The 13,111-nt window shown below is 45.1% G+C and overlaps 2 protein-coding genes across 4 annotated transcripts in view; both read right to left on the reverse strand.

Moving 5' to 3' along the window:
• Window positions 1–3,075, reverse strand: part of BCL2 (BCL2 apoptosis regulator) — a 169,395-nt gene extending 166,320 nt beyond the window's left edge. Inside the window, exons 1-2 of one of the 2 annotated variants that reach the window (XM_079109399.1) lie at window positions 1,831–3,071; window positions 736–1,605 (exon numbers count right to left, since the gene is read on the reverse strand). In XM_079109399.1, coding sequence (XP_078965525.1) covers window positions 736–1,320 — 585 coding nt within the window. In that variant the 5' untranslated portion in view covers window positions 1,321–1,605; window positions 1,831–3,071. Of the gene's footprint in view, window positions 1–735; window positions 1,606–1,830 lie in introns of both variants that reach the window. The other variant, XM_079109400.1, reaches the window with a different exon arrangement.
• Window positions 3,076–9,775: 6,700 nt separating this feature from the next.
• KDSR (3-ketodihydrosphingosine reductase) overlaps window positions 9,776–13,111 on the reverse strand; it is a 31,678-nt gene continuing 28,342 nt past the window's right edge. The window contains exons 10-11 of one of the 2 annotated variants that reach the window (XM_079109209.1): window positions 10,400–12,897; window positions 9,776–10,299 (exon numbers count right to left, since the gene is read on the reverse strand). In XM_079109209.1, the coding sequence (XP_078965335.1) occupies window positions 12,778–12,897 (120 nt within the window). In that variant the 3' untranslated portion in view covers window positions 9,776–10,299; window positions 10,400–12,777. Of the gene's footprint in view, window positions 10,300–10,393; window positions 12,898–13,111 lie in introns of both variants that reach the window. The other variant, XM_079109208.1, reaches the window with a different exon arrangement.

Here is a 13,111-nt window from a genome sequence, read left to right on the forward strand (position 1 = left end):
GGAGGGCTGATGCTAACTCGGTCACTGATGAGATGTCAAGCAGCCATAGCCTAGTGATCTTCAGAGCACAGGCACCATCCTGCCCACCGGGCATATGGTACTGCAGATTGGGGTCCACTAATTTCATCCAATGCCTACTTCCTTACAAACACTGCTAAGCTTTCCAGGGAAAGGAGTTACAGTGGTTTTCTCCTCTGGGAGAATTTTACCAAGTGAGTTGGAAAAGACATACCCTTGATCCTCTGGTGGAGTCTGTACCTCTAACTGGATGGTACTCAGTTTTTAGTAGGAGGAAATATCCACCAGGGGAGCTTGTTTAAGATGCATACTGGGGAGACCCAACCCTTGGGGTCTGGTATTATAAGCAGTTCCTGAAATCTCCGATCTCAACAAGCTACTATGATGCTGGGAACCCCTGAGCCCCCAGTTCGAGAAACACAGAAGGGATACCATTTATCACAAAATACCACTGGATCGGAAATGCAGGATCTGTACGCCCCAATGGCTGGCAAGCAAGCCAAGCACTTTCGGCAGAAAGGAGTTATCACGGTCCGGTTGGCAAGGCGCACTTTCTCCAGAGGAAGAGGGAAGGGAACAGGAGAGCTATAAGCCCGATTTTATTCCATTGGTTCAACAGCCTCCCCCTGACCCAGGTATCCACCCACACTTCAACCAAGGCATCTCAGACCTGAAACCTCCAGCCCAGACTCATTCAACCCGACGACGTGCACCTACCCAGCCTCCGTTATCCTGGATCCAGGTGTGCAGGTGCCGGTTCAGGTACTCAGTCATCCACAGGGCGATGTTGTCCACCAGGGGCGACATCTCCCGGTTGACGCTCTCCACACACATGACCCCACCGAACTCAAAGAAGGCCACAATCCTCCCCCAGTTCACCCCGTCCCTGAAGAGCTCCTCCACCACCGTGGCAAAGCGTCCCCTCGCGGTGAAGGGCGTCAGGTGCAGCTGACTGGACATCTCGGCGAAGTCCCGGCGATAGCGACGAGAGAAGTCATCGCCGGCCTGGCGGAGGGTCAGGTGGACCACAGGTGGCACCGGGCTGAGCACAGGCCCCGCGGCGGCAGCGGGGGCATCCGGGGGTGGCGGTGGTGAGGTCCTGGCTGCTGGGTCCTGGGGCGCAGCGGGCGGGGGGTTGCGGCCGGGCTGGGAAGAGAAGATGCCCGGCACGGGGGCGGCCCCTGGGGGCGCAGCGCCCGCGTCTCCAGCATCCCACTCGTAGCCCCTCTGTGACAGCTTATAGTGGATGTACTTCATCACTATCTCCCGGTTATCATACCCTGTTCTCCCAGCGTGAGCCATCCTTTCCCCGAGGAAAAGCAGCCGGGGACCAACAGCACCTTTCGCCCCCGCTCCCACCCCACGGCCCCCAAAGAAAAAAGATTAGTTATAATCCAGCTATTTTATTGGATGTGCTTTGCATTCTTGGATGAGGGGGTGTCTTCAGTCACGCGGAACACTTGATTCTGGTGTTTCCCCCTTGGCATGAGATGCAGGAAATTTTTATTCAAATTCCTTTCGGATCTTTATTTCATGAGGCACATTATTATTAAGTATTGTTAATATCAGTCTACTTCCTCCGTGATGCTGAAAGGTTAGAAGGAAGAGAAAAAACTAGTTAAGTCAAAATCAGGTGCATTTTCCCTAACACACTGGGTGAAAGCAGGGCACACATACTACAAGTTACACGGCTAAAAAGAATGTATTAAACTGCCTGGAAATTAAATTTACTCGAATGCACTCAAAGTCGAAAACCTCAAATGTGTCCATTGAAAGTTACCATTAAACCAATATCCTGTGCAAAGAACTTACTTGTATTTTTAAAGGACAGCATGATCCTCTGTCAAGTTTCCTTTTTTGTAAAACCAAAACAAATGCATAAGGCAACGATCCCATCAATCTTCAGAACTCTCCGTTTATAGCTGCTTTAAAACTTCCAAATGAACCAGGAGTTGGGGGAGGGGGTGTAAAAATTGGGAGGATTTCCAGATTGATTCCCAGACTTCGGCTTCACAGAAATGTCAATCCGTAGGAATCCCGACCGGAGATCTCAAGAGCACAAGAAAAAAGGCAGCGGTGGCGGCAGATGAATTACAATTTTCAGTCCTGCAGTTGCAGAAGTCCTGTGATTTTCTCCCTCTCGGCAATTTACACACGCACATTCACGCGCGGGCACAGACATGGATCTCTATCCGCGGGACCGCTTTACGCCTCCACGGGAGAGACACGGGAGGGAGACGCTGGAAGAGCCGGGGACGGGGGCAGGAATCCTCTTCTGATCAAACTCGGTACAGCAAATGCATTTTCCGAAAAGCTGCTTGATAAATGAAGGCAGGACGCGCCCGGCCCGCCGGTGCCGAGCGCGAGAAGCCCGCGCGCTGTGTGTGGTGCGGTGGGGAGAAGGAGGTGGTGGGGGAGGGTTTTATTTTTTCCCTCTTTTCCTAAAAAGGATGACTGCTACGAAGTTCTCCCCCCTGGACCCCCTCTTCCGCTGCACCCCACCAGCGCACCCCGCCTCCGGGCTGCGCACCCTTTCTCCTCCTCCTGCTCCTGCGCGGCGGCGCAGGCGGCGGCCGCCTCCTCGACTCCCGCCGCGCAGCCCGCTCCGAGCGGTGACGGCTGCCGGCGGGGAGGGCCCGGCTCCCCGGCACCTTCGCTGGCGGCGGCGGCGACGGCTCGGTGGGGACACCGGAGCGGCGGGCGGGCGCGCGGCGGGCGGGCGCGCGGGCGGGCGGGGAGGGGGCGGGGAGGAAGGGGGCGGGCGCGGGGCGGGGGGGTCTGGCCTCTTACTTCATTCTCCGCACAAACCGCCTGGTTTCCTGTAGTACGTCACTGTTCATTCAAAAAAAGAAGAAAGAAAGAGCCCTCCTCTGAGCCGCCCGACCGCCCCCTCCGCCCGGCTCCCTTCCCTGGTTAAAGGCGCCGCGGCCGGCCCGGAGGCGGCGCGCCCGGTCGGGGACACATGGCGCGCGGGGCCACGGCTGGGGAGGGCGCGCTCGGCCGGCCGCCCGCCGGGGCCGCTCCGCCCGCAGGGCCCGGCCGGTGGGTGGCGCGGGCGGCGCAGGCCTCCCGCGCGGCCGCGGCGCGGTGGGTGTGCGACCGGCCTCCTCGGGCCTGCGGCGGGCCTGGCGCGCGCTCGGGGGTCGCCGGGGCCCGCGGGGGGTCGGGGGAGCCGGGCCGCGGCGCAGCGCAGAGCGGCGGCTGCCGGGCGGGTGCACCCCGAAAACAAGGGCCGGGCAGCACCGGGAATGGCTTGGTGGCTTTCCAGCCGTGTGTGTGCGTGCATGTGGATGTACACGTGTGTGTGCTCTCACATTGCGTGTGGCACCAGAGCTCGGTCGCCTGGGAGAGCATCGAGGCCGGTGCTGACCCCCGAGCAGCGGGACCTCGGCGCTGCCCCGCGGTGCAGGGAGACGACTGTGCGCGTTGGTTAAGGAATGCCGGGGAAGCCCCCGGCGTCGTGCTTACTTTCGAGCGACGTACTCGGTGTCCACGCGGAACACGCACGCGGTCACTGGCGCCTTTCCACCTGAGCAGACCTGAGCGACCCCGACCAGAGGGTGGGAGAGGCTGTTTCAGGGGCTCTAAAATAGTTGAGTGAATGTTTTTCCTCTGCCCCTAACACTTGGGACACTGGGTCAGGGCTGGCGACTTTAAAGCCCACTATCTTAACTGGGGCGGTGGGGTTTTAACTGTCTCCACCTTGCCTAGCGGCCAATCCCAGATGGCCTCACCTTCTCAAGTGATAAACGTGTACACCTCCACAAGCAAATCCTTGTGCCACAAGCAGACATATTTTAAATTCACCAGCCTGAATAGCCCCTAAGAGGAAAGAAAAAGAGGACAAACAAGTTGCATGTGTGTAACTATTTTTATCTTTAAGAGTCTTTGGCAAATAAAGCACCAAGAGGGGGGTATTTAGTAAAAGCACAGCAGCTTGCTTAATAGGACTCAAATACAAATACATATGAACACTGGATTGTTGTGGTCTGGAAACATGACCAATGAGCACTACGATGTGTACGTTCTGACACCATCTTTATTTTTTTCTTATTACTAGTCTAAAATCAAGACATTTATTCTGAAGAAGAAATAGCACAGCACATTATTGTTGTTTCTTCATCTATCATGTCCCTTCAGCCATCATGTCAACTTGTCCCATGCAGGAACCCCGTGGCTTGCTGCAATTCTATTACTCAGGCAAGAGGGAATGAAGGGGTAGGTGCTCCTTCCAGCCCTTCTGAGGGTTGTGAGTCCCCTTTTCCCATGGGCAGTGGTGGGGAGGTGGTCTTGCCTGGAGGCAGACACTGGAAATCGGTTGATCTGGGATGTTTGTGCTCATAGAAATAGAAGAAAAATGAATTAATTCCATAACATTATGGTTTAGTAATCTCTCAACCTTGTCTTAAGCCCCCCAAATTGCTTAAGAAGAATTCAAAGCCTTTGTACTTCTAATACCCAGCATGTGGGTGAGGAAACCAGAGGACAGAGCTGGAAAAGAAATTGCATTTCTGCAAGGAAGGCAACTAGAAGAAAATGGATCCCCTATTCCCAAAGAAAGGAAAACTTCCTGACCTTTCTCTTTCTTTGCTCCTATAGTCTTGCTTTATGGGACCAGTTCCTTCCTATAACCAGCAGCTCGGGACAGGTCTGGATCAGTCCTGGACTGCATCTGTGCCTGAGACCCTCCACACACATGCACCAGGGACTTTTCACTTTCCAAGATGGCTTCTATTTCTCAGGACCAGGGGACCACCCTTTGCCAGCTTTGCCTGGTTGGATTCTACCAGTAAGGTGGCACCAGGGAGAAAATAGCAAGATGCAGGGAATGGAGATTGTATCAAGAGTCTGAAAGGCCTGTTTTCCTTCTTCATTCTCCAGTCTGCCAAACAAAAAGCTTTTTTTTTTTTTTTTTGCCAGTTTTCGCCACCTGCTGGTTGATATTTATCAGCTTTATTCAAAAGTTCTCTTCCATCATCAATGTGATGTGCCCTAAGTTTATGAAATTTTAAAAGAAAATTCTAATCTGAACAGGTTGTTTAATGTAAGTATGTATCAGATCTTCCCAATTAGTACATTTTTACTTAAAATGAGAGAAGAGACTCTCAGAGGAAATTGATTACTAATCCAAAGATGAGTTCAAAATATAACCATTTTTAGGTTACTTTAGGTTAAAAGTCATGACCCTCAATTAAGTGGAAATAAATCCATAAACCAAATGAACTAACTAGAGAAAGCAAAAACTAGTAGTCCACATAGCCTACATGAAAGCAAAGTGAACTGCTTAGATAATAGCATCTCACAGGCCTGATAAGCAATTTAAAAATGCTAGCTTCTAATTTCAAGTACCTTCTGCATTACAGACTCTTTTGCTGAATAGTGCATGCTCTTTCTTGAATCCTTGGTAGGCAAGCACTGCATAAGCCCCCGTAATACTGTTCCCATTCTGTTTGTGCTTAGAATCTTCTGCTGTAAATGATCACATCCCAGTCGTCCGTTTTGAACTCTCAGACCCTTCTTGTAATTAGGAAACGTTTTTGTCAAATCTAAACCAACAAGCCTCAGTTTAACTTAGAAACCCACTGGACTAATTTATGGTGGGTCCTAAACCTCAAAAAAAAATGTTAGAATAATTAAACAACAACCTTTAAAACTAGCAACGAACTACAAATAAATCATGCTGTTGTGCAAGTTTAACAGTGGACGAATAATGTTTATTTTTGGTTTGTAAAAGAAAGCATAGGAAATTTACTTGTGATTTTTTTTTTTCCCTTTCCAAATTAATGACTTGGCATTTAAAAAGTGAAATAAACCAGGGGCAGGAAATTGTCTTACATTTTTCAAATGCCTACTTCTCTCCTTGGATTGGAACTGCAGTCATAGAACCAATGTATAACACCATCATATTCAAGGGGAATAGGAGAATTTACACTTGTGTGTGTGTATATATGTGTGTATGTAACAACCCAGGAGCATTCTGTTACATCCTCAGCCCTTTTTGTTTCTTTCAGGCAGGGTCCTCCTAAGTTGCCTAGGCTGGCTAGAATGTGCAATCCTCCTACCTCAGCTTCCTGAGTTGCTGGCATTATAGATAAGTGCCACCATGCCTAGCAAAGAATTTACATTCTAATATGCACTAACTTTTATTCTCTTATGCTGTGTATATTTAGCACAGAGCACGATTATCTGCCAGATAATGCTACTGAACTCAATTAGAAGAAAAAGAAAAAAAATCAAGGTCTTTGTTTCCTAAGACTGCCTTGAGAAAGTCTAACAAACTGGGTGGCTTAGAACAGAAATATATATTCTTTCACAGTTCTTTCCCAAAATTAAGTTGTTAGCAAGGGCATGCTCCCTCTGAGACTCTAGGTAGGATCTTCCCATTTCTCTTCCTGACTTCTGTTGGTGGCTGGCAGTTCTTGATGTTGCTTGGCTTGCAGCTGCACCCCTCTAGTGTCTGCCCACCGTGAGATGGCATTCTTCCAGCGCCTTTGTATTCTTATGAGGCCATCCGTCATATTGGAGGAGAACCCATCCATCCCCATAACCTCATCTTGACTTGATTGTATCTTTACAGACACTATTTCTGAATAAGGTGAAGGACTTCAACATCTTTTGTGGTGACCATTCAACTCGTATATCTAATGGGGTATCTTTCAAACTCATGAAGCTTGTTTACTTGAAGGCCTAAGGACTGATTAATGTCAAAAGAGAATTTCAAGGGTTACCATGACCTTTCTAAAAAAATCATGATTTTTAAATTTCTGCTCAGAGTTCTTCCTCTCCTCTACATGGCATGATCTGGCCAAGCCTGCCCACCCTTCCCTGCCACTTTCCCATCTTGCAGCTAGGCTAACTTGTGGTGTTTCTGGAACATGCCAAGATTTCTAACATCTGTTGACTTTGCACACCAGCTGGTCTTCCTGAAATGCACCCAACCTTTTCACCTGGTAAATTAACACTCGTTCCTCAGGTTCCAGCTCAAGAACATCTCTGAGAAACCATCTTTGACTTTTCTGGGCAGCCTTTGGAGTCCACCTGCTGCTTGATGTGACTTAGAGGTTGAGAGCTCAAACACCAGTAACCTGGGTTTGAATCTTGGCTCCACTGCCTGGCAGCTGACTTGGGGCATCTGTTCCCTCATTCATAACACAGGGAGATAAAATTATTACTCATAGAGTTAATGTATAATTTCAATGATTTAAAACATGTCCCGCACTCAACAGGGATAGGCATCTGCTTTCCATCAATTGTCCATTGAGTGCAATTTCTGGCATGTTTTCTGCACTAGATTTTAAGTAATTTGAGGGCAGGGACCACACTTTTCCTTGGTGAAGTCCCGGCCTAGAACAGTGTGCTTGGCATTCAAATAGTTCGGGCATAAAATTCAGAGGCCTCAAGCCAAAGAAGGAGTGAGGAGCTGGTTCCCCTTTTGCCAGCAAAACTTGTAAGCATATAGTGGGATCATTAGAGGGATTAAGGAAAGGAGGTGATAAAAAAACAAGAAATGCAATCACCAGGACAAATAACAAATTGATTGTGCAAAAGTGTGTCCCCAGCATCTGATCTGGACATCCAGCTCATCACTGTTTTTTTTTTTTTTGTTTGTTTTTGTTTTTTTGGTACTGGGGATTGAACCCAGGGTTGCTTAACCACTGAGCCACATCCCAGCCCTTTTTATTTTTTATTTTGAAACAGGTGCTTAGGGCCTCACTAAATTGCTGAGGCTGGCTTTGAACTTGCCATCCTCCTGCCTCAGGCTCCCAAGCCACTGGGATTATAGTTGTGCACCACGGCACCTGACTCACCATTGGGATTCAACAAATATGATGAATGAGGAAAAACAGGTTATAAAGTCAGGAGTGAAATAGAAATCAAGAAAGATCTAAAAATAAAAGTTAAAGAAGTGATATCACAAGCCGTTTATGAATAAAAATTACTCAAATTTAAAGGTTAAGCTTGCCAACCCAGGGGTCCAAAAAGTCTCTTCTCGATGTAACCAAAATTTCTCTGTTTAAGAGAATATCAAGACTATCAAGGTGTGTTCTTCTTCATATCAATCTTGTATCGTCTGCTGCCCTTTAGAGCTGGGAGACAGTTTACTGATGGAACATACAGATATAATGCAAAGTAAAGAATATCTATTTTATGTATCTGAAACAGTTCCTCAGATTTTACCAAATTCCAAGTTTGTTGAACTTTTACTCATATACCCTGTATCAGAGTCCTACAAACAGAATATATTTGAAATAACTTAGAATACCAAGCATTTACTTACTGAAAATATTCTTTCTAAAAAAAAAATGATAAAAATCAGGCCTTGTGATAGCTTAGGATGCAAAGTCAACATAGCATCATAGAAGACGTATTTTAAGTGGCCTCTTAAAAAGCAGATGTCTAGGAAAATAAGTTCTCAGATTTGTAAAGCTTGTTCCTCATTTATTTTTTGTTGTGATTCAGCAATACAAGATATGAAAATTAGGTTACAATTTTGCCACAAAAGCTTCTAAAGTAGCCAACACAAGTTCTAAAATGTATCAAAATAGCCATGTGCTCTTTTTTCAATTTAAAAATGACATTAGAGTTGTCACATCAAGCAAGTGTAAAATATAAAAGCAACTATTCTCCTCTTCAAAATATCAAATCCACAGCTACCCCGAACTGTAATGTGAACCGTGATTCAGTCCACAACTGGAAGGTTATGGTCAGCAGGTACTTTTTAAAGTTGAGTTACTAAGAACTAAAGGAAATGAGAAAAATACAAAGCATTTACATCAAAAGTATGAATATTTAAAAGCGTCCTCAAGTGAGTAATACGTTTAAATTAGAACATGATGTAATAAAATTAAATCTGATGACATAATTCAGAAAAGATTATGTACTGACCTCTTCTAGAAAGACAAAAAATATAATTCTTTGAATTGAAGCACTATTACCAAAATGCTTTCATCATCTAAGTATTAGAAAGAGTCAAAGTTTCACTTGCAAGAATCAGTAACATATGGCTTGAAAGATCAGATAAATAAAACTAAATATATATATATATGTATTAAAGAGACATCATAACAGAATTTTAAATTTTATTCTTTTCACTGTGCAAATTATTAAATTTTTTAAAAACATAAAAAAGAACGTGGTGGTGGGATCAAACCCAGGGCCCCAGGCACGCCCGGTTCTACCACTGAGTCACATCCCTGGTCCATGATTTTTGTTTTTGTAAAAAGAAATGAGAATTGTTTACTAGACATTTTTCACTTATGGAGGGTCCTTGAATGTATTTTTGAATTTGTATGGCTGCATGTTAATTCTTAATAAATACACTCACAAGTACACTAAAATAAAATAGAACAACCAAATCCAGCAGAGCAGGCACTTCAGACCTGAAATTCACAGACGCTGTTGATGGTCACATGGAGTCAACAGTTCAAGAGAATCATTGTTGAACTCCCAGGCCTGGGGGAGAAGCTCAGTGGTACAACCCACGGCTTCATCTGCCAGCACCAAAGGGGAAAAAAAATTAAAACTTCTGCTGCCCTAAGGAAAATCCACCCTTTCTGGCTGTAGCAGATGATGAATCAAAGGGATTTTTTTTTTTTTTTTTTTTTTTTTTGGTTGCTGGAGAGCTGGAACCCAGGGTCTCGCACATGCTAGGCAAACACTGTACCACTGAGTTACATCCATAGCCCTGAATCAATATGATCTTAAAAAAGAAAAAAAAAAAAAATTCAGTTTCCCTAATAATTAGACTGAGGTGTCCTCCCCCCCCCTTTCCCCTGAGCAGAAAAATTGTACAAGAATCAAGCCAAAAGAGATAAAAAGTAGAATTTCATGTTTGGGATGGAGTTGGAGCACTGTGGGATGTTGCTTAAATGTTTATAATCCCTTATCCAAAACCTTTTGGGCCAGGTGTGTTTTATTTATTTTTTAAATTTATTTTTATTGTAAACAAATGGGATAAATCTTGTTTCTCTGTACATCAAGTAGAGGCATACTATTTGTATAATCATACATTTACATAGGGCAATGGTGTTTGATTCAGGGCCAGGTGTGTTTTAGAATTCGTATTTGTGGGATCTTTGAAAGGTACTATGGGCATGCCCTGGATATCACAGAACACCTTCAAAGTCTTGGCAGTACCTGGAATCATACCCATTGCTATTTCTTCTGGCAAAATTAATGAACAGGCACACAAGGTGACATAAACTACAATAATCTCACATTAGTTCAAGTCAAGTTTTGCTAACAAATGAACTGTGGCATCAAATTTAGAAAAAAAAAAAACTTGGCTTAAAAGATTTTGGGGGGCTGGGGAGATAGCTCAGTCGGTAGAGTGCTTGCCTTGTAAGCACAAGGCCCTGGGTTCGATCCCCAGCACACAAACAAAAAAAAAAAAGATTTTGGGATAAGGGAGTGTGGGCCTTTAAACGTCCCTGGCATTATCGTTTCTGCAAATCTGCTCTTGTGCCTGGGTTTAAACTGGGTTAGGGACAATATCTCCCATCACAGAATGTGCTAAGGCAGTAGACTCCCTGCAGTAACAGTATTCTCTTTGAGGATAATTTGAAAAAAAAAAAAAAAAAAAGATGTATGCTAAAATAATTATTGTTAAGTAGTTAATTTTATTTCATCAGACACCATCTTGGACTAGATTTAATACAGACCAGCAACAGAAGGTGCCATCATTCAAGGAAAATTTATAAGAAAAGAATAAATTTAAGGAATATCCAGACATTAACTCTTTTCTGTGAATTAGAAAAAAATACAGCTACTATTCCATTTTTGCAGCTGTACAGTATGAGTCAACATCGTCTACAAACTTTGGCTATATGAGACTAAAATATCTGTGGGACCATTTTGGCATCAACCCATTCCTGTAAACTGTAATGAAGTTATTCCCAGTAACTTATATAGTAAATAATTATTTCTTCTGTAGTTATCAGTGTTTAAAATATGCCATACACAGATCTTGATTAAAAAGACATCATGGAGCCATTAAACATCTTACTGTTTACAACTTAAGTCACTTTAAAGTCAAGAGCTTCAAAAAATCAAAAGAAGAAGAAAAAAAAGTAAAAAAGCCTAGCTGTGTTTCTAGGGCTTTGATCATTTTTGTTTCGTTTTAACAATGAAGAAGTTGTAATCCCAGCAACTGGGGAGGATGAGGCAGGAGGATTGCAAGTTCAAGGCCAGCCTTGGCAATTTAGCGAGAGCCTGTCTCAAAAAATAAAAAAAAGGGGTGGAGATGTAGCTCAGTGGTACAGCGCCCCTGGGTTCAATTCCCAGTATCACACACACACACACACACGCACACACACCCAAAAAAAAGGAACGGTAAAAAAGTTTCTTCTTCAAAAGTAGAGGTCTTTTCCCAGCGAGGTGAACTGGAATGTGCTACTATATTTGCAGGGGGTAAAGGGATGGCTAAAGCATTAAGATGAAGGACACTGTCCTGAAGTCGGAGGAGCACGTACAACCAACAGGAGGCAAGGGGGAACAGAGGCTGAGACTCCTCAGAGGCACTTGCTGTGGGAACCCACTCCACGGACGACAGATCCCATGACCCAGACACCTCCTGCTCGGGAGGGGAGGACTTCCAGGGTGTGGTGGCTAGAGGTCTGAGTGGGCTTCCTGACCTGAAGGTGGCGTGAAGATCCTGTTCTCAGGGTCGGTGTTGGAGTCACAGAGAACAGGTGATCGTTTTATTTCAAAAATGAGTATCTTCAAAATTAGCCATCTTTTTTCTTAATGAGTATAATTGAAATCAACAACCACCAGCCTTTCCTGAAAGCTACATCTAAGCTACAAGTATAAGAATGTCACACTTTTTAGTTCTTTGTTTGTTTTAATGAATTCATGAATTTGAAAAGTCAAAAAATCTTAGCTGTTTTTTTTTTTTCCTTTCCCCCAAAAATATTACAGGAGTATAAGCAAAGCTTGAAAGGGAGAGATGGAAGAGCAGACACTAAAATAGAATGGACGAGGGGAACTCAGGTCACCATGGCTACTGAAGTAACTGTAAACTTTTAAGCTTCTAAGATTTGTTTATCTTCAGAAAACATTTAAGGAAGCTGCCTTACCCCATGAATAAAATATGAAAAGTTCCTAAGCATTAGGGTCTAAAGAAGCCTGGAAAAGACCCATACCCTTACCTCTGGCTGTACTACCCTCTCCCATCCCCCATAGCTCCATGGGATCAGAGGGAGAAAGCACCCACCAGCAGCAGCCCCCGGCCCAGCACAGAGGTGTCTGCGACACTCACACCCAATGCACTCAGACTCACTGGCAATGCGTACAACTCATCTCGAGTAAGATACACCAACTTAGCAAGAAAGTGGGAAAAAAAAAAGCCCCAGAAATCCATAAACTGCCTTTCATGGAAAGTTTTAAAAAAGCCCTCAAGACATACTCTTATGTGCCATAAAGTACATTTCTGGACTTGATCTCTATGCGGGGGGTGGGGGGGGGGGAGAATAAATAGAAACCATTTAAATTATCATCCGCATCCGTTCTTTACCCTGCTTATGTGTTGCTCGTTCTCACACTACCACCACTCCACCTCTGAGGCCAGAAGCCGAACGCTCCTGGTCCATGTTTGCATAGTGCACCGATGTCTGGAATGGCACTTCTTTCCTCTTGCTTCTGAAGAGCACTGGTCCAACCACATATTCGAAGACGAGGCATAGTGTCTGCAGGCCAAAAGGTGGGTCCCATGTAGCAGCAAGCTGTCCAAATCATTTGGAAACAGTCTTTTTCCAAGAATCAGGCAGTTTTGTCTGCGATTTCAGATTTTGCTCTTTGCATCATGCAGCGGCGAACTATGCTATCGAAACTTCCCAGGTAAAACAGAGCGATTGTGCGGAAAAGGCCCATGGTGACCACCTGCAGGGTAGAAAGACCTTTCAGCTCATCTGACAGTACAACACAGGTGTGTAGGTATTCAGGGCTCCTGTAAGTAGTTTCTAGGACACATTTGCTAATCTGCTCCAAGCATAAGCAGAATGGAAATAGATAAATGTCAGTCAATCCTGGGAACAGAATATGCTGGCTCAGTACCACTGTTCAGCACTGAGCTAACCAGAGATGACAAGGTTTG

The sequence above is a fragment of the Sciurus vulgaris genome (genome assembly GCF_902686455.1).
Source record: "Sciurus vulgaris genome assembly, chromosome: 13".
Lineage (NCBI taxonomy): Eukaryota > Metazoa > Chordata > Mammalia > Rodentia > Sciuridae > Sciurus > Sciurus vulgaris.